The 20,654-nt window shown below is 37.8% G+C and overlaps 1 protein-coding gene across 7 annotated transcripts in view; it reads right to left on the bottom strand.

The window, feature by feature from the left end:
- Chd9 (chromodomain helicase DNA binding protein 9) overlaps positions 1-20,654 on the bottom strand; it is a 150,690-nt gene that overhangs the window by 5,166 nt on the left and 124,870 nt on the right. For 3 of the 7 annotated variants that reach the window (XM_042689983.1, XM_042689987.1, XM_042689989.1), the window contains 10 exons: positions 19,532-19,751; positions 17,822-18,024; positions 15,647-16,549; positions 13,286-13,449; positions 12,233-12,505; positions 11,351-11,519; positions 7,906-8,045; positions 6,547-6,768; positions 4,060-4,188; positions 625-729 (listed from right to left, as the gene is read on the bottom strand). In XM_042689983.1, coding sequence (XP_042545917.1) covers positions 625-729; positions 4,060-4,188; positions 6,547-6,768; positions 7,906-8,045; positions 11,351-11,519; positions 12,233-12,505; positions 13,286-13,449; positions 15,647-16,549; positions 17,822-18,024; positions 19,532-19,751 — 2,528 coding nt within the window. The remainder of the gene's footprint in view (positions 1-624; positions 730-4,059; positions 4,189-6,546; positions 6,769-7,905; positions 8,046-11,350; positions 11,520-12,232; positions 12,506-13,285; positions 13,450-15,646; positions 16,550-17,821; positions 18,025-19,531; positions 19,752-20,654) is intronic. The other 4 variants (XM_042689985.1, XM_042689988.1, XM_042689984.1 and 1 more) reach the window with 3 other exon arrangements.

The raw sequence follows: 20,654 nt of genomic DNA, 5'->3' as shown, positions 1-20,654 counted from the left end.
ACCTTCCCAGCTCATAGCTTAATTTTTATTCTACATTGTTACTTGAAACAGTTCATCTACCTCCCATTTCTCATAGGAAAAGATAGTAGAGAGAGAGGCCTTTAGTCTCTTCCATATTGTAAAGTCTAAGTTTGTAAAATAGAAAACATAAGATATATGATGATTTTTCAAAGGTACTTTCATAACCCTTTCATGTTTTATATCACCATTTGTTATAGAAGACAAAAGAAGTGGCCCCTTTAATCTGAAAGAATAGTTTAAAAAAAATCATTGAAAGTAAGAATAAAATGGATTCAAAGTTGAAAAAGAGCTGGGTGCCAGTTGCTCAGGTCTGTAATTCTAGCTACTCAGGAGGTTGAGATCTGAGGATCATGGTTCAAAGCCAGCCCGGGCAGATCTGTAACAGTCTAATCTCCAATTAGCCACCAGAAAACTGGAAGTGGCATTGTGGCTCAAATGGTAGAGCAATCACCTTGACCTGAAGAGCCCAGAGTTCAAGCCCCAAGACCATCATCAACAACAACAAATAAGTTGTCTTCTCATTTTTTGCTACTATACCATGATATACCATAAATATTATTTAATTTTTAAAATGACAAAAAGTAGTATTTGTGAAATACTCACAGATTGTCTAACAACATCTCCCCATTCAGGAGCTACTCCATATTCTGAATTTTCTTTTAAGAATCTACATAAATCTTTCAAAGGGGGAGCAAAAGCACCTCCAACCTAAAAAAAAAAAAAATTAGAGATTTCACGTATTATTCAATGTGAAATTATTTTTATTCTGTGCTGTTAACAGTTTAAAGTGCATATTTTTGAAGTACCTTCAGCAATAGTTACAATTATGTTGGAAAAGACCATTACAATTCATATAGACTACTGGTATAGGATAAAAATATATGTTGTGTAAATTTTTAAGTAAATGTTTTAAGTAGAATAAGTCGACCACTAAGATGAAGAACTATCACTTATTTTGCTGAATGGGCAAGACAACCTAATTACGAGTGTGCCATTTAAAGTCAGATTAACTAGCTATGGAAATATGAGTAAATCAAAGCCTTGAGCTATCACTTGGCTCATTCACTCCCAGTGGTGCTCTATTCCACTTCCAGCTTTTCTGTCCCGGCTGACTCTGAACCTCAAGCATCAAGTAGCTAGGATCACAGGCATGAGCTGCTGGCACCCAGTTATGTCCTGTTAAATTGATTTAGACATGTAGGCATTATACTACCTATTAGTGTTATCTAATATTCCTTGTATTTCTTACTTGGTCTTGCCAATTTCTATTAGACTCTGCTTTTTATTAAGCTTCAGTTTCAAATTGGCAGGTTGATTATTTTGGCTAGTAACTCATCAATCAAAGCCTGTATCTTAGAGACTCAAGACAAAACTTCTACAAATCAAAGAAAATGAGCAAGACTCTGACACAATATAAAGAAAAAATAAAATTTAGAATAAATGGAACAAAAAAGCCCCAAACTGTTCCATTTTCTTAAAACTGGCTAAGACAAATTCAATCCTCATATTAATAATATGAGTTTTGGGTATAAAATGAAATGCAAAGACTGTAACACAAGAATGTTAATAAATTCTTTTTTAGTACTCCTGCTTTCACTTTGAAATACTAATAAGAGCAGAATAAACAATATCTATAAAACTGTAAGAAATAAGTTAACTCTAAAGGAGCTGATGTAGGAAACTATTTTTAAAAAGTTTTTTTTTTCTAATTCCAATGCTTCTAATGAGAAACAGGGAAACAGGGGAAATCCATGACAGCATTAAGTAGAGAGCCAAACAGAACCAGGGAATAAATACAACTAATGTAAAATAACCAAGCCTGTGTGGGTAGGATTTCAATGGGAAATATGCTGTTCTTTATCCTGAAGCCATCTTTCCTTTCTTTAATTTTGTTGCTTGCTTATCAGAATAAATTTATCAAAAGTACATTTTCAAAAGTATAATCACTAAGAAACTAAACCTCACAAAAATCAATAACTCAATTAATAATAACCAGTGCTGGTGGTAATACAGAGAAAAATGAATCCTATTATGTTGTTGATGGGAATGTAAACTTCTCTGGAAAGTGGCTTGGAGATTATTCCTCAAGAAAATAAACAGAGGCAGGGCGCTGGTGGCTCTTGCCTATACTCCTAGCTACTCAGGATGCTGAGATCTGAGGATCTGTTTGAAGCCAGTCTGGGCAGAAAAAGTTCCAGTGAGACTCTTTTTTTTTTTTTTTCCCCCCCCGGTCGTGGGGCCTGAACTCTGGGCCTGGGCGCTGTCCCTCAGCTCTTCAGCTCAAGGCTAGCGCTCTACCACTTGAGCCACAGCGCCACTTCCGGCTTTTTTCTTTTTGCTTATGTGGTGCTGAGGAATCGAACCCAGGGCCTGATGCATGTAAGGCAAGCGCTCTACCACTGAGCCACCTTCCCAGCCCCCAGTGAGACTCTTATCTCCAATTAACCACTCAAAACCTGGAAGTTGTGCTGTGACTCAAAGAACATCAGAGCTCAGGTATAGTGCCCAGGTCCAGAGTTCAAGCCCCTAAACTGACTAAAAAAAGAAAGAAAATAAACAAGTGATACTACTCTAGGGCATTTACCCAGAATATTACGTATCACAAGTCGGAACACAGTCAACACTTACATACTGCACTATTCATGATAGCCAAGTTAAGGAAACAGCCCAAACCTTGAGGGCAGAGATGGGAGGGGGATTTGGTAGAGAACAAAGGAAGGCATGACCTTGATCAAGATACTTTCTAGTTAAAACCTGCCAAACAAAATTGTAACCTCTTCAAAAAGCTACTTAATAATAATTTTTGGTCAGTTTTTAGAAGTATATTACAAGTCTTCTATCATTCACTTGATGAGTTCAGAAGAGATGTGATTGATACATCAAATTATTTGATGAATCAAATACTAAGCCATATTTGATTCAGAATAGGTTTTAGAAAGACCTCAATCAGTAAAACAAAGGAAGAAGCACAGGAGTACTATTAGTATAAACAGTACTTTTGTTTAGATATTTTATTTCCATCTATCAGAAAATTATGTACTATACAGTTTTTGGTAAACAAAACACATTAAGACCATATGACATAATATTGTGCCAATAAAATATAATTTATGTATGGGAATGGTATCCCCTTAAATCAGACTTCCTTTGCACTGTAGATATTTTGGATTGGTAGTGTAGGGGCCATTTTAAATACTGTAGAAAGTTTGGCAGTATCTGTGGCCTCTACTCAAAGTGCAAGTAGTATTGTCCTGGTGTCCACCGACTCTCTGTACTTGCTGGAAACCAAAGTCTTCAGGCATTATTCAAAACTGCAAAGGGAAAACTGGACCTGTATAGAATTGCTGCCTTAGATGTAGGGCCCTTGTGCAGTTCACAACTTTAGGCAATAGCATTATTTGGGCAGTGATGTTGACTGACCTGCCTATTTCATTTACTAGCTTAGCCAATAGAATAGAATTTTAAATCACACTACAGAAAATTATCCTGCAAAGCTAGGTGCCACTGGTGCATGCCTATAATCCTAGCTACTCAGGAGGCTGATATCTGAGGACTGCTGTTTGAAGTTAGCTCAGGCAGAAAAGTCCTTGAGACTCTTTTTTTTTTTTTGGGTCCGGTCATAGGGCCTGAACTCTGGGCCTGGGCGCTGTCCCTCAGCTCTTCAGCTCAAGGCTAGCGCTCTACCACTTGAACCACAGCGCCACTTCCGGCTTTGTTCTTTTTGCTTATGTGGTGCTGAGGAATCGAACCCAGGGCCTCATGCATGCAAGCCAAGCGCTCTACCACTGAGCCACCTTCCCAGCCCTCCTTGAGACTCTTATCTCCAATTAACTACCAAAAAGCTGGAAGTAGAGGGGTGTCTCAAGTGATAGAATGCTATCTTTGAGTAAGAAAATCTCAGCAACAGTGTGCTCAAGTCTGAGGACTGGCACACATCTTTCTTCACCTATTTGTTAGGTTCAACCCTCTTTCTGATTTGTTAGATAATAATGCAGAGTAAAACTGAGTTCTAGATATTAACAAAATGTACATAAATACCTTTCTGGCATTTCTTCTGTTAATCAGCTGAACACGTTCTTCTCCAGTGAGGCTATTAATATCAAGTTTATTGGGATTTCTACAACGATGCCTTTTTTGTTTAGGCCTTCCCTCATGTAGTTGCATTTTCTAAAGTATATGGACAAAGAAAAAGGTTTAAATTTTTTGCTTAGGTAAAACTATTAAAACATCACATGTAAGTTGTTTCAAGTAACTTAATTCAATATGATGAACAGTCATTATCCCTTAGTATTCAACCTTTAAAAAAATTAAAAAAAATTATGCTAGGCTCCAGTAGCTCACTCCTGTAATTCTAGCTATTCAGGAGGCTAAGATCAGGGGATAGCCATTCAAAGCTAGTCTGTGCAGATAAAAACCGACAGTCTCCAATTAACCAGCAAAATGCTGGAAGTAAAGGTATGGAACAAGTGATAGAGTGAAAAAGCCAAGTGAGAGTGAGGGAATGAGTTCAAACTCCAGTACCTGTACAAAAAAAAAAATATATACAGTACACACACACACACACACACTTAATTTTTAACAAAAGCATTACATGAGTTTTTCTCCAAATTATATCTTTGAAAAATTACTCAAGACCAATGTAAGGATCACTAACTATGGTCTTCTATGAAAGTAGGAGCCTTCATATAATGTCTGAGATCTAAGAAATCATTAATATAAAGGGTCCCTAGAAAAGGAGATGTTATCTTATTACTACTATTATTTATTTTTATTTATTGCAGTACTGAGGAATGAACTCAAGAACCTCAGATTTATAGGCAATCTACCACTTGAACAATTACTCTAGTTCTTTTTTTTTTTTTTTTTTTAAATTTTGCCAGTACCAGGTCTTGAACTCAGAACCTGAGTGTTCTCCCTGAACTTTTTTAGCTCAAGGCTAGCACTCGCTCTATCACTTGAACCACAGTACCACTTCCAACTTTTTTTTTGGTAATTTATTGGAGATAAAAGTCTCCAAGATCTTTTGGCTTTGAAACTCAATCCTCAGAGCTCAGCCTCCTGAATAGCTAGGATTACAGGCGTGACCACCAGTGCCTGGCTACACTGAGTATTTTTGAGATATGGTTTTGCTTTATGACCAGGCCAGTCTAGACTTCAATCATTCTACTTGTGCTTCTTTGTGTTACTGAGGATGACAGGGACATACCATTGTGCTTCCCCTGTAGGTGGGATAACAGGCATGTGTCACTATTTCTTGCCATTAGTTGAGATGTAGCCTTGTAAACTTTTATGACCTGGCTGGTCTTGAACTGCTGTTATTTCTTGATTTCTGGTTCGCAGGTAGCTAAGATTCAAGGCTTGAGCCATCACATCTAGTATACTTTGCAACAAATGCTAACTTTTAAATGGGTTTTTCAAGTCCTAATAAACTAAATTGTTTATTTGTACTGAAATGATGGATAACAAAAACTTGAAAAATGTCTTTTATAGCCAGGTATTGGGGGTGCATACCTGTAATCCCAGTGCTCAACAGGCTAAGACAGCCTCGGTTATATAGTGAGACTCTGGTTCAACAACAACACAAAAATTCCTTTTGCAGTACTAGGAGGAAAGTTTGAGAATTCCTCACAGACTACAGTATAAATGGCATAAGAGCAAGGACTTAAAGCTGCTCACTACTCTAGCTTCAGCCTCTAAATCATATGGCTTTGGATTATTAAACTGTCAATTGTTTCAATTTCATTATCTATATAACAGTTCTAACAGTATCATCCTAATAAAGCTCTTAGCAAATGAGATAATGGATGTGAAGTGTTAAGAAACAGTGACAGGTGTATACATTTTTATTTAGCATTTTCTATGATTATTATTTGAAAATAAATGCCTTCAGATAAAATCTTTGAAATTTTGTCCTCCCTCACCTCAACCAACATTGGCTCTAACATTATATTCTATGTTATCAATAAATCTTACATTAAATAATTAATTCTGAATTCACTTCCCCAACACGCATTGCTAGGGCTTGCACATGGCTAAGCAAATGCTCTACCAATTGAGTTATAGTCCTAGCCCTATTAAAAGACAGAATGGAAGCCGGGCACTGGTGGCTCACGCCTGTAATCCTAGCTACTCAGGAGGCTGAGATCTGAGGATCGCGGTTCAAAGCCAGCCCGGGCAGGAGAGACCGTGAGACTCCTATCTCCAATAAACCACCAGAAAACCGGAAGTGGCGCTGTAGCTCAAGTGGTAGAGCGCTCGCCTTGAGCTGAAGAGCTGAGGGACAGCACCCAGGCCCGGAGTTCAAGCCCCACGACCGACAAAAAAAAAAAAAAAAAAAAAAAAGACAGAATGGAAAATGCTACAATGAATCATAGGAAAGATGGTAACTATATTTTAATGCTTACTTTCCTAGTCTTAGGAAAAATGCAAATAGAAGATAAGTGGATGAGAATTTATGCTTTGTCATTATACATTTCACAGACTATTGAAACAAAATATACAAAGCTTTTAAAAGGCATAGCTTACAGGAATAAAAGCTCCTAAATCTTCCACATAACCTGGGTGTTCTTTAAGCCATTTTTCCAAATCCTTTCTCTTCGGTGCATCATCTCCTGCAAGTCTTGTTCCATCTTTAAGATTAATAACAGGAACTGGACTTTCTGTATCTGGAATTCTTTGAGGTTGAGTATAGGATAGGGCTGGATTTAGTCCTGGGGAAATCTGTGAGGTGGTTAAGCTTAAAGTAACCTGTACAAAAAGAGCAAATGATATTCTTATTTCCATGCTTTATCATTTCAATTTTAGTTCAATAGAGTGATCCTGAAAAAAAAATTTAAGTGTGACATGATGGTTTACCATTTAATAATACGGTAGCAGTATTTCAATAGCAATGGCCACAGATTTACATGATTTTTAACAGCTATGTAGCATTTCATTACTTGGGAATAATCAACTTGTTTAACCAACCTTCCTAATAAAAAACTTTATATAGCTGGGTGCTAGTGGCTCATGCCTGTAAACTTAGCTACTCAGGAGGCTGAGATCTGAGGATTGGCAGTTCAAAGCCAGCCCAGGCAGGAAAGTCTGTGAGACTTTTATCTCCAATAAACCACCAGAAAACTGGAAGTGTGCTGTAGCTCAAGTGGGAGAGCGCTAGCCTTGAGCTGAAGAGAGCTCATGGACAGTGCCCAGGCCCAGAGTTCAAACTCCATGACTGACAAAAAACAACAACAACAACAAAAAAAAAACCAACAACAACAACAAAGAAAAAAAGAAAAACAACACTTTATGTGTGTGTACATATCGTGTAATATTCAGCTAAACTTCAGCCTGGGCGCTGTTCCTGAGCCTCTTTGTGCTCAAGGCTAGTGCTCTACCAGTTGAGCCACAGTTTTTGAGTTTTTGAGTGGTTAACTGAAGATAAGAGTCTCACAGGGACTTTTGTGCCAGTGCTGGCTTCGGTGATCCTTAGATCTCAGCCTCCTGAGTAGCTAGAATTACAGGAATGAGCCACTGGTGCACAATTCATTGCTCTTCTTAAAACCCTAAACACCTTGAGCAAAAGAAACTCAGGGACAATGACCAGGCCTTGAGTTCAAGCCCCAAGACTGACACATGAACACACACACACACACACACACACACACACACACACACCAGGCCTTGAGTTCAAGCCCCAAGACTGACACATGAACACACACACACACACACACACACACACACACACACACACACACACACACACACACACACACACACACACACACACACACACACACACACACACACACACACACACACACACACACACACACACACACACACACACACACACACCCAGTATGATTATTTGCTAGAATTGAATTTGAGACTGGGGATACTTACATGATTAGGTGGTTTATTCTTGTTAAAAAACATGATGTCGACACCTTCTACATTCTTCCTCCTTCCTCGTCTTTTCTTGACCAGAGGCTGGTTATCTAGTATTACTCCATTGGCACCAGATGTTGACTGAATGGAGGTACCTAATCAAATATTTTAAAATAAGGATTAAAGTTTATTCTTCAGCAAACATTGCTAGGCTATGCCATCCTTAAGCTACTATTTCAGGTATTTTCTGAAATGAGCTGCTTAGATTTGTCCTTACTTATAAGCTATGAAATTTTTCTTTCCTTCATCAAAATACATCATACATGTTATCTTTACCCAACACTTTCAGACAAATTCAAGTATTAATGGCTTAAGAATAAAAAAGAACATGTGAAAGAAAAGGAAGAATGTCAATGTAGGCCAATTCTAGATTGTGAACACCTAAGTTTTATTTTTTATTGTTCATGGACCTTGAATCAGGGCATGGGTGCTGACCCTGAGCTTTTGTGCTCAAGGCTATCACTCTACCATGCTGAGCCACAGCTCAATGATTTTTTGGCTGTTGATTAGAGATTAGAGTCTCATGGACTTTCCTGCCCAGGCTGGTTCTGAACTGTGACCCACAGATCTCAGCCTCCTGAGCAGTTAGAATTATGAGCCACCAGTGTCCAGTTTAATTTTTAATATCTGCTTTAATTTTTAATAACAGAAAATGGAATCAGTTATTAATTCAAGTTAACACCTATAATAAAGCCTTATTTTCACAAATTATAGGAATTCCCCATAAAATGCACATACACAGTAGGCGATTTGAAATGTTTCTAAGAATTTCATGGCAAATCAGACTAAGTTTTTCATTTTATGGATAAAGTATAAAGGAAATTTAATTCATTTATCTGCTTTAATTGAAAACCAGCATTTTGAGGAGAGCATGTTATATAGTGGTCTACACGGTGAGACCCAGTTAACGTTGAACATCTCTCTCAATACTTTTAGAAGGACATAAAGAATAATTAGACAAAAAGTATAAACAATGCTGAACATATTTTTTATGCCTCCAGCACAAATTTATTATTCAGTAAATATTTGTTGATTCAAATCAATTCATGTTTAGAAAAAATAGTGTCAAGGGAAGATATGTTCTTTGCTTTCAAAATGTCAAGTTATTATGTAGCCTTAAGACAAAGTTAATTCTGTACTGTTTTCAAAGGCAGAATGTGAAATGTAGACAATCACATACAGCATGAAAAATTTACTTTCAAACAAGAAAATATCTACCAAACAATGAAAAGGGATATTTGAAACAGGAACTTTGTTCCTATTAGAATTGCATGAAGATGACAGGTGGTTTTGTATGTGTGTGTGTGTGTGTGTGTGTGTGTGTGTGTGTGTGTGTGGTGTGTGCGGTAGTACTGTACTGGGGTTTGAAAAAATATCAAACTTGAGGTTGCTATTACTGGTAGGCAGGCAATCTATCACTTGTGTCATGCCACCAGTCCTTTTTATGTTTTAGTTATTTTTCAGATGTGCTTTATTTGGGGCCCTAGAACCATGATCCTCCTATCTTTGGCATCCTGTATGGCTGGGACCACAGTTGCATACCACCAAGCAGCTTGGCTTGTTGGCTGAGAAGTGGGGGGAGGGTCTAAATTTATTGGCTGAGGAGAGTCTAATTTTTTGCTCAGATTATTTTTGGAACTCTATTGTCCTGGATCACTGCCTCTTGAGTAGTCATAAATAATTCCTACATCCTATAGTTTGCTGAAATATATTACTTTTGTTTTCATACCTTTTTGTGGGGGAGGGGTAGTAATGGGCTTTGAATTAAGGGTGTTGTTCTTACATAGGAGGTACTCTACTATTTAAGCCATATCCCTAGTCTTTTCGCTTTTGTTATTTGGTGAGCAAGATCTTGTTTTTTGCCTCGTAGTCTGAATTGTTAATCCTATTTATACTTACTCCTAAATAGCTGTGATGAAGGTAAGCATCATTAGCCCAGCTTTTGATTAACTAAGAAGGGATTTCACATACTTTTTGCCCAGGCTGGCCTTGAACCTCAATCCTTTGGAATTCAGTTTCTCAAATAACTAGGATTATAGGCGTAAGGCATTATATCTAGAATGGAGTACACTATTTCTAAAGTCATTCTGTACTTCCAATTACATAGAAACCAATCACAATTGGCTTATGATTTAGGTGTTTGCTTTTTTAAAAATTATTTATTCCTGAAAGGGATATTCTTTGTTGTTGTTGTTGAACTCTGGGCCTGCGTGCTGTCCTTCAGCTCTTCAGCTCAAGGCTAGCATTCTACTACTTGAGCCACAGCACCACTTCTTGCTTTTTCTGTTTATGTGGTGCTTAGGAATCGAACCCAGGATCTCATGCATGCAAAGCAAGCACTCTACCACTGAGCCACCTTCCCAGCCCTAGGTGTTTGCTTTTAAATTCAAATACTTTCATGTTGAAATGCTATCTGAACTTTATATATGTAAAAGAAACTTGATAAAAAGATGTCACCACCCAAGTATTCAAGCCCTCCAAACCAAACTGCCCATCATAAGATTTTGAGGTTCCAATAAATATTTATTAATATTTGAAATGTTCCTGATTATGAACTTAAAGAGCAGCCTCAATATTAGCTGGCTCAAGCTGGGCGCTGGTGTCTCATGCCTGTAATCCTAGCTACTCAGGGGGCTGAGATCTGAGGGTTGAAAAAGTCCAGAAGACTCTTATCTCCAAAAAGCCAATCAGAAAACAATGGCAGTATGGCTCAAGTGGTAGAGCACTAGCCTTGAGCTGAAGAAATTAGGGACAGCGCCCGGGCCCAGAATTCAAGCCCCACGACTACCACCACCACCACCAACAAATTAGCTGGCTCACACCTATAATCCTTGCTATTCAAAAGATTGGGATCTATAGAACTGTAGTTCAAGACCCTGGGCATATGCTAAATTTTATCTTCAAAATAACCAGCTAAGGGCAGTGCTGGGGGTTGAATTCACTACTAAGAGTACTAGCACTAGCAAGTACAATGCCCTCAGTTCAAGCCTCAGTACAAAAATAAAAAAGTCAGACACTGGTGACTCAAATTTGTAACCCTAGCTACTTAGGAAATTGAGGTCTGAGGATGATGATCTGAGGTCTGAGGAAGCCTGGCCAGGCAGACAAATCTGAGAGACTCTTATGTCCAATTTACCAGCAAAATCCTGAAAGTAGAGCTGTGGCTCAAGGGTAGAGTTTAGCCTTGAGCAAAAAAGTTAAGTAAGAGCATGAGGCCCTAAGTTCAAGCCCAACATTTTACACACGCACACACACACACACGCACACACAAACGTGCGTGCACACACACGCAGTTTCATTAGTAAATAGAAATAAATGATTTTTAACCAATGTATATAGAGCAGGATTTAGAACACAGAGAAGTACTTCACAATAAGACAATTATTACTTGCATATTCACCTGACAGAGGCATAGATTTTGGAAAATTGATCAGGCTTGTCTCTGATGCACTTTGAAGCTCCCGAAGTCGGGTGAGGTACTGTTGTTGCCCCAGAGCACCATCTTCACTATCAAACGGTCTTTTCTGAGCAAGCCCCTGCTTCTGAAATGTCAACTTCAAACCACCTTCCTGTTCAAAAGATCATTAAGGCAAAAAATGTTAACAGTAACTTGTGCAGGACACAGAGAATTTTTTCACTTAGAAATGGTGAAGTAAAATCCCCTAAAACATTAATGAAGTTCTTTTTCTTGTTCATAAATCAAGAGAATAAAAGACTTAGTCAATATCTATAATGTATGCTAATCTATAATGTATACATTTAGCTTTAATTAAAAAATTTCTAGGTACCATCTATCCTTTTCTGAGTAAAGTTTTCATGTGACTATTGCATTGTAACATTTTCAGCTTCAGATGTATATCTCTAGGTACATTATTCATATGGTATTTTAAAGGATACTATCTACATTTTAGACACTAATTCAAAGATCATATTAAGATAAACAGTAGAGCATGCTAAGTGTTTCAAAGAGAAAGTACACTGACATACCATATAAATGTCAAATACAAGAATGAAAACAGTAAGAAATTGTCACACTTTTTAAGAAAGCAGCTTGGTCAGCAGAAGAACAATTTTCAGAAATGTAAGGAGAGAAACAGTTAATGATGATTCCTCTAGTAGAATATTCAAATGTAATAACCTGGATATCAAAAAAAAAATTAATGCCAATACCAGGAGACAAGTATGTGAAGGAAGAAGAATAAGAGCAGGCAGCCATTTGCAGGAAAAGCATGCTGCACACCGCAATCGCAATCAGGCCCTAGGGCAATAAAAATACACATACGTCTTTGATTTTCACTGTAAACTCCTTTTCTCGTACATGCTTCTTCACCTTTGACATTTGTGTTGACTGGTCTTGTTCTTCTTTGACACCAGCACCTGGGGGAGTGGGAACACTGGGCTCACTATATTCTGTAGCTGCTCCAGGGCTGTCCAGCAGTTTTGTGGTATAGAAAGAAGCCACTGTGTTAGCATCATAACTTCTTCTAGCTGAAGGCCACTTCCCTTTAAGAACTGTTTGACAAATACTGTCCAACCGGTTGATCATCACCCGATCCTAGAAAAGCAAGTAATATCAAAGTATAGTTTTAATAATAAGGCCAAACTTTTGGACATTAAATAGCCAAGAGCCTTTGAACCTGGTTTAACAGTGTATAAAATCTCTCACATATAACAGTCTCTCACTATAATTTTTTTATTCAAATATAAATTCCTGTTGAAGTTTGAAAAACATAACATACAGATATTTTTTAAAATTTGCTTTTAGAATAAAATAGAGGTTCTTCATCTTAAGACAACAATACAAAAATATATGACAAGAACACAGTCTCTTCTATATTTAATATGACAACCTCATTTCTAAAGATAAGTGTATTAGCATTAATATGTTAGTATTAATATACTAGTTTAGTCACACAGTTGGAGAACTGGATTAATTCTTAGTTGCTCCTAACACTGAATGTACAGGTACTTAAATGGGTTTTTGGTTTTGTTTTTGGTAGCTCACAGCTAGCTAACCTAAATTTCTTCAGGGAGACTGAATTGAAAGTTCCTATTTCATATAGAAGTACTTGAACATTAACTTGAATATAAAGATTTATTTTTTATTCGAAACAACTTAAGTTTATATTGAGGAGTATATACATTTAAGTACAACTAATTTAATGGACAGTAATAGTTCATACACTTATACTGCTAGCATCAATACATCAGACTACATTCTACTATTTTTCCCCATAAAAGAATATCTACCACCAAATTACACACACACACACACACACACACACACACACACACACTAAAAATGATGAGTCCCAACAACCAATTATTCTTTCACCTTTGGCCAATATGAGGCTGCCAGCATGTATCCACCTTGTAAGAGGTAAGCAGACTCTGGAGTCCCGTTGTTAGCTTGGAAACTATCCTGGGTCTCATCCTGTGTAGTGCTCAGTGATGCAACACTTTCTTCATCATAAGCTTTCATGTGAGGAGTACCTTCTGCTAAGAACAATTAGAACCACTTTTAAAAGACCACATAAAACAATTTATATACACTTCAAATTTATTTATATACACTTCAAATTTATTTGGAAATACATGTTAATGAAAACTTTCACCTAGAATACAATAAAGTAACCATTATTTTATTTTTTTAATTTTATTTATTTATTTTTGTCAGTTGTGGGGCTTGAACTCTGGGCTTGGGTGCTGTCCTGGCGCTCTTCAGCTCAAGGCGAGCACTCTACGGCTTGAGCCACAACGCCACTTCCGGTTTTCTATTGGTTTATTGGAGATAAGAGTCTCCTGGACTTTCCTGCCGGGGCTGGCTTTGAACCGTGATCCTCAGATCTCAGCCTCCTGAACAGCTAGGATTACAGGTGTGAGCCACCGGCACCCGGCTAGTAACCATTATTTTAAAATGGATCTTAGTTGGTACAATTTATCTGAATTAGGAGTAATGTAATACCTGATAGAAGACCATAATACTCTTCATGAAGTAGCTCTTAGAAATGGGCATGTTTTTACTTTGTTCATGTAATTGTAACCCCTCTGTACAGTATTTTCACAATTAAAAAAAAAAGAAAAAAAAAAAAGAAATGGGCATGTTTATATAGGATGTGGTGGCTCAAATCCATAATCTCAACTAGTAGGAGTTGGAGATTAAGAAGATCACAGTTCAAAGCCACCCCAGGCAAGAAAGCTAGCTCAAGTCCTTGCCCAGGCAAAAGCTGGGCTGGGCAAGGTAGTACAACACTGGTCATCCCAGATACATAGGAAATATGAATAAGTAAGAAAAAAACAATTGAGGCAAGCTGGGCATGAACACAGGACTCTATCCACAAAATAAAAGCAAAAAGAACATGGTTCACGTGGGAGCGTGTTAGAAAGAACAAGATCCTTCACCCTGTCCCAGAATCATAAAAAAATAAAACTGGACAACCCTGAAAGTAATGACTTGGGAGTTGTTACAAGAGTTTCTGGCTCTTATGGGTCATGATGCACCATGCTTGAGGCTTACTTATTTTATCTCCTTATTCCTGAATTGTTGGCCTACAGTAATAATACTTTGGAGAAGACAATTTAACATACTCTGTGATAAGCTATACAAGTTTAATCATCTCTTCTTTGGGAAGATAGGTATCAGGTATGGCCTAGGTTACTCTTCCTTATCTATTTAAGAGTCTTGGCAATAACAGTATTATCTTTTGTGTCACTTGCAGGGATTGAATTCAGGGCCTGGGTAGTGTCCCTGAGTCTGTCTTCAAGGCTAGTACTCTACCACTCTGGCATAGTACCACTTATGGTTTTTGAGTGGTTAATTGGAAATAAGAGTCTCACAGGATTTTTCTGCCCAGGCTAGTTTTGAACCTTGATCCTCTGAGTAGCTAGGATTATAAGTGTGACCCACCAATGTCTAGAACAATATTATCTTTTATTTGTTCACTAATCGACTTTTTCCAAGGAAAAACAGTATTAGATTTAATACAACCATAAAGAAATAAATCTGTTGAATAAAATTTGAAATTATACTTGGGATTTGACTTACATATTTTGTAAAGCATAGGACCAGAGAATATGTAATTCTAGTTTTTTTTTTCTGCTGTGGGGGCTTGAACTCTGGGCATGGGCGCTGTCCTTGTGCTCTTCAGGTCAAGGTGAGCACTCTACCTCTTGAGCTACAGCGCCACTTCCAGTTTTCTAGTGGTTTATTGGAGATAAGAGACTCACAGACTTTCCTACCTGGGCTGGCTTTGAACCGTGATCCTCAGATCTTAGCCTCTTGAGTAGCTAGGATTACAGGCATGAGCCACTGGTGCCCAGCTTCTAGTATCAATAGTTCTTTGCTAAGAAAATCTGAAGGCATAAAATTTAAGTTAACAGGGCTGGGAAGGTGGCTCAGTGGTAGAGCGCTCGCCTTGCATGCCTGAAGCCCTGGGTTCAATTCCTCAGCACCACATAAGCAAAAAGAAAAAAGCCGGAAGTGGTACTGTGGCTCAAGTGGTAGAGCACTAGCCTTGAGCTGAAGAGCTGAGGGACAGGGCCCAGGCCCAGAGTTCAGGCCCCATGACCGGACCCCCCCCCCCCAAAAAAAAATTAAATTAACAGTTTTAAGCACGTTTAAGTTATATGAATCAAGTTCTTTTTACTTTCATTTAAAAAGCTGTCATAAAAATAGCAAATTACTTTATGCTTATACCTCGCTTTTGGGCTTCCTCTTCTTCACTGTCACTTTCTTCTGATGAAGATGAAGAAGATGATGACGATGATGAGGAGGAGGAGGAAGATGAAGATGCTGAAGAACAAGATGAGGATGAAGAAGAACTAGAGCCTGATCGAGAATGGGAACAAGAAGAGGAGGAAGACGAAGAAGATGATGATCTGGAAGAACAGGATGATCTCTCAGACTCAGAGTCAGAATCAGAACTAGACTCTGATCCTCTTTTGTGGATTCTCTGTTTCTTAGAAGCTGGGTTTGGAGTTAGAGGTTCTGTTCTGGCTGAAACCATGCGTCTGTCTGTTTCACCTTTTCCACCAGATTTCTGGTCTTCAGCAGCCTGTGACAAAATTCCATTCTTTGGACTTACAGGCTCAGACTTTATTATTGTCCTGGTATCCACAGAAGACATAGATTCTTCTTCAGAAGAAGGAGGCTCTTCTTTAACGTTTTCATTTTTCACTTTTATATCCTCTAGAATACCTTTAGCATCTAGGAGCCTAGGCAGAGAGGTAAGAGAAGAAGCAGAAAGTGCTACTTGATATTGCTGTAAAAGTGGGGTAGAAGTTCTTGAATGCGCCATCTTACTTTGACTGTAGTTCCTTTGAGCTGTCATAAAGGAGAGTTCAGGATCACGAAGAATGTGATAGTCTGTTCGGCTCACCCCATGTTTAGCAGCACCAATAAGCAAATCCCTATCATGAAGGCCACATTCCCACCAGACTGGTAAATCTGGATTTGGATGGCAGAGCTTCAAGCGTTCAAACAACTGTGGATGTCGAAGGGCTTGTTCCCGTACTTTTCTTAGAAGTTCAATGCGATACAAAGTCCTCGAAGCACGTTCTTCTGTGATTGGTTGGATAAAAATATTTGGATCCACCAATTCTACATTGAAACAAGAACAAAAACATTAACCTCAAAAATATCTTATTAGACTTGGCTAGAGGCAAGACTCAAGCTAAAGGCCTTGAGTGCAAACTCTAGAATTGGCCAAATGAAATAAAACAAAAGCCCATCTTTATTAAGGATTTAAAACAATAAAACTTCTAAAATACAGAATCAGAATCATGGTACAATTTCCAGAATTTTATTTTTCTTTACAAGTGCTAGATAAACACTACTATCACTGATTTATCCTCACAGCAGAATTTTTTTTAATGTGTTTGCCTGAAAAATGTTTTCTAAAAAAATTACAAAAATTATGAAATAACACTAATCTCCATAAAATATGTAAAACACATTATCTATGGGTACACTAACAGTTTTCTTAATCAGAGAATATACTTGTTTGAACTCATTAATACAAATTAGAAGAATTAAAAGACACCTAATGAACAATTGTAATTTTGCACATTTCTTATTGTGTGTGTGTGTGTGTGTGTGTGTTGTGGGGCTTGAACTCTGGGCCTGGGTGCTGTTGCTCAGCTCTTCAGATAAAGGCTAATACTCTACCACTTGAGCACTAGCCTTGAGCTGAAGAGCTGAAGAGCTGAGAGACAGCGCCCAGGCTCACAGTTCAGGCCCCACAACTGACCAAAAGAAAAAAAAAAAACTATGTAATAAAATCTAAATAAAACAGTGTTTTAAAAAAAAAAAAAGTTACTGGGCCATTTAAATCAGTCCTATATTAAAAGAAGTTTAATGTAATAATGACACAAAAACACCTGAGGAGCCAATCAAGTCATGTGAACTTTAGGCCTGGGTCTAAGAATAGAAATGAAGCTGGTTGCCGGTGGCCTGTAATTGTAGCTACTCAGGAGGCTGAGAGCTGAGGATTGCGGTTCAAAGCCAGCTTGGGCAAGAAAATCTGTGAGAGTAGTGGCACTGTGGCTCAAGTGGTAGAGTACTCTACTTGAGCTGAGTGGCTCAGCGCCACTTCCCGTTTTCTGGTAGTTTACTGGAGATAAGAGTCTCACAGACTTTCCTGTCTGGGCTGGCTTTGAACCGTGATCCTCAGATCTCAGCCTCCTGAGTAGCTAGGATAGCAGGCGTGAGCCACCAGCACTGGGCTTGGAATTTAGTTTCTTTAGATCTTATTTTAGTAGGAGCATTAAGAAACAAGGGATATTTAAGCATAGTTTATAATTCTAAAATAGGGAAATTATAAATTTAGTAACTTTTGTGACTTAAAACTAGCATAAAAAAATTTATACATACCATCTTTGGAAGGAAGACGACAAACCCGCCGACACATCGAAACAAATGAGTACAAATATTTTTCCAAACTATCATCAGTTTTCTTGTGTAGACGGGCCATAGCTCGAAATTTTGTCCAATCAAATCGGCCTCTGTTAGGGTCAAAAACTACTCCAAATGTAGATACAACTCTATAAAAATCAGCTTCTTCTCTTCTTGTCCATCTATTTTGAATCAGATCAAAGAAAAAGCACTTTGGTCACTGATTTACTAAAACATTTCTAGTACCTAACATTTTAGAGTTAAAATCAGGGTTTTGCCTTGTAAATATATTTTAGAATTCTAGTCGACTGATCTATCCACTGTAATTTTTTGAGTACATATTTGTTGCACATTTACAGATAAAATAAGTATAAGATAAAAAGAAGACCCTGCTTTGCAAGGAAAATAATATAATTTTGGGAACATTAATAGTATATAGTAACATGTCCTGTTGCATGTTTTATAGAAACAAAAACTTTTAGGAAAGCACAGAAGACGGAGGCTCAATTCATACTTCAGTAACAACAAAAACATTACAGTAGCATTTTGCAGAGTTAGATGGACAAGGCTAAGATTGGGAAAAAGCCAGGAGAAAGAATGAGCAAAGTAGTAAGCACTCTGCATTTTGACAGAGGCCAGAGAATATTCCAGATTGACAAGAATATGGCTCATACTGGGGATAAAGTGATGGCTGGAATCAAACCATGAAATATGTTGGCTAAAAATAATCTCTTTCAAATAAAATCTTATACTATAGTAAGTTATAGGTCTCTAAATCATAATATGTTCATTTATAGAACAATTTCTTTGCTCAACTCATTGAATTGCTGTCTTTAATGAGTAAAAGCGTAGTGGAAAGACTTTTAAAAATGTTATTTGAGGGGCTGAGAAGGTGGCTCAGTGGTAGAGTGTTTGCTTTTCATGCATGAGGCCCTGGGTTCGATTCCTCAGCACCACATAGCACAAAAAGCCAGAAGTGGCACTGTGGCACAAGTGGTAGAGCACTAGCCTTGAGCTGAAGAGCTGAAGAGCTGAGAGACAGCGCCCAGGCTCACAGTTCAGGCCCCACAACTGACCAAAAGAAAAAAAAAAAAAAACTATGTAATAAAATCTAAATAAAACAGTGTTTTTTAAAAAAAAAGTTACTGGGCCATTTAAATCAGTCCTATATTAAAAGAAGTTTAATGTAATAATGACACAAAAACACCTGAGGAGCCAATCAAGTCATGTGAACTTTAGGGCTGGGTCTAAGAATAGAAATGAAGCTGGTTGCCGGTGGCCTGTAATTGTAGCTACTCAGGAGGCTGAGAGCTGAGGAATGCGGTTCAAAGCCAGCCTGGGCAAGAAAATCTGTGAGAGTAGTGGCACTGTGGCTCAAGTGGTAGAGTACGCTACTTGAGCTGAATGGCTCAGGGACAGCACCCAGGCCCAGAGTTCAAGTCCCATGACTGACAAAAAAAAAAAAAACAAAACCACAGACCAAATATAAAACAGGACTAGTAAATATAGGGTACAACAATCTTTATCAGCTGTAGCACAATTCTGAATATTTACCTGTATGGATTTATGTGCATATATGTACAAACATTTTGCTTTGATCAATTAGCATAGCACTCCTATGTGCTGGCTTTTAGAATGAGCAAATACACTTTGATACTTTATATTAAAAGTTCAATGCTATTGTCTTACCTCTGCTGCCTCTCTATCTTGGCTGCCATTTTAGGACTAAGAGTAGTTTCTTCACAAATAGGCTGAGTCACGCTGGCAGGCACTGAGAAGGTTGGCTGTATCTGCTGGATTTGTCTGTTTTTATTAGTTCGCTGATAGGCAGTGATGAGACGTCTCAGTCTTGTGGTTAATGCTGACTGAGTAGGCCAATAAATTTTATCCCCTTCCATCACTTGACCATCTGTATTTAAATAAACTCATGTCAGTAGGAATGATATATAGTACATATGTATTATATACAGATAGATGCTAATAGATACTATACAACATTTTCAAAAGTAGAAAAAATTCTCTACATTTAGAAAAAATTTTTACCTGGGTATGCTAACTCCCACTGGTAATCTCAGCTACTTAGAAACTGAAAAATCAATAGGATCATATTTCAAAGCCAGCATGGCAAAAAAAAGCCAATGAATCTCTTATTTCAACTAACAGGCTTGGAATGGTTATATCTTGTTCCCTTCTACAGAAGACCACAGTAGTAGAATCCCAGCCCAGGACAACCCTGAGCGGGAGGGGGGGGGGGGGGGGGGGGAATGAGACCCTCTCTAAAAAAATAAAGCATAAATGACTAGAAGTACCTCAAATACTGGGCATGCTTGCCAAGCAAACAGTCCTTAGTTCAAATACCAGTAAAACACAATAAGTGAAATAAACCAAAGAAACTCTCTTTAATCTGAAGAAAGGGGGAGAGATAGAATGGAAGAAGAGGATTAACCAATTTTTTGGTCATGAAATTTTTCTCTACAAAAAACTTACAATAAACTTAGAACCAGTACAAGTGAGCAGAATGCAATACAATAAAAAAAATCACAGTGTTATCTAAGTTAAGGTCATCTCATATACCCAGGAAATAAAATTCTTTGATTTCAAAATCTAATTTAGCAAACCAGTTTGAAAATATTCAGTAGCCTAACTTAAATAAAAGCTGAACTGAAATTCATGAGAAATTGAATACTATAAATTCTTCCAATCCAAGCCTTCTGCATTGACTCTCGATTTAGATAAAGTGAAAATACTTTTAGTTACAAGACAATGCTATGCTTTTAAGTTTTTTTTGTTTTTTTGGGGTGTGCTGGTCCTG

The sequence above is a fragment of the Dipodomys spectabilis genome, unplaced genomic scaffold (genome assembly GCF_019054845.1).
Source record: "Dipodomys spectabilis isolate Male_0828 unplaced genomic scaffold, ASM1905484v1 ptg000130l, whole genome shotgun sequence".
Lineage (NCBI taxonomy): Eukaryota > Metazoa > Chordata > Mammalia > Rodentia > Heteromyidae > Dipodomys > Dipodomys spectabilis.
Note: the sequence above shows the minus strand (reverse complement) of the source record. Positions and strands in the feature narration are given on the sequence as shown.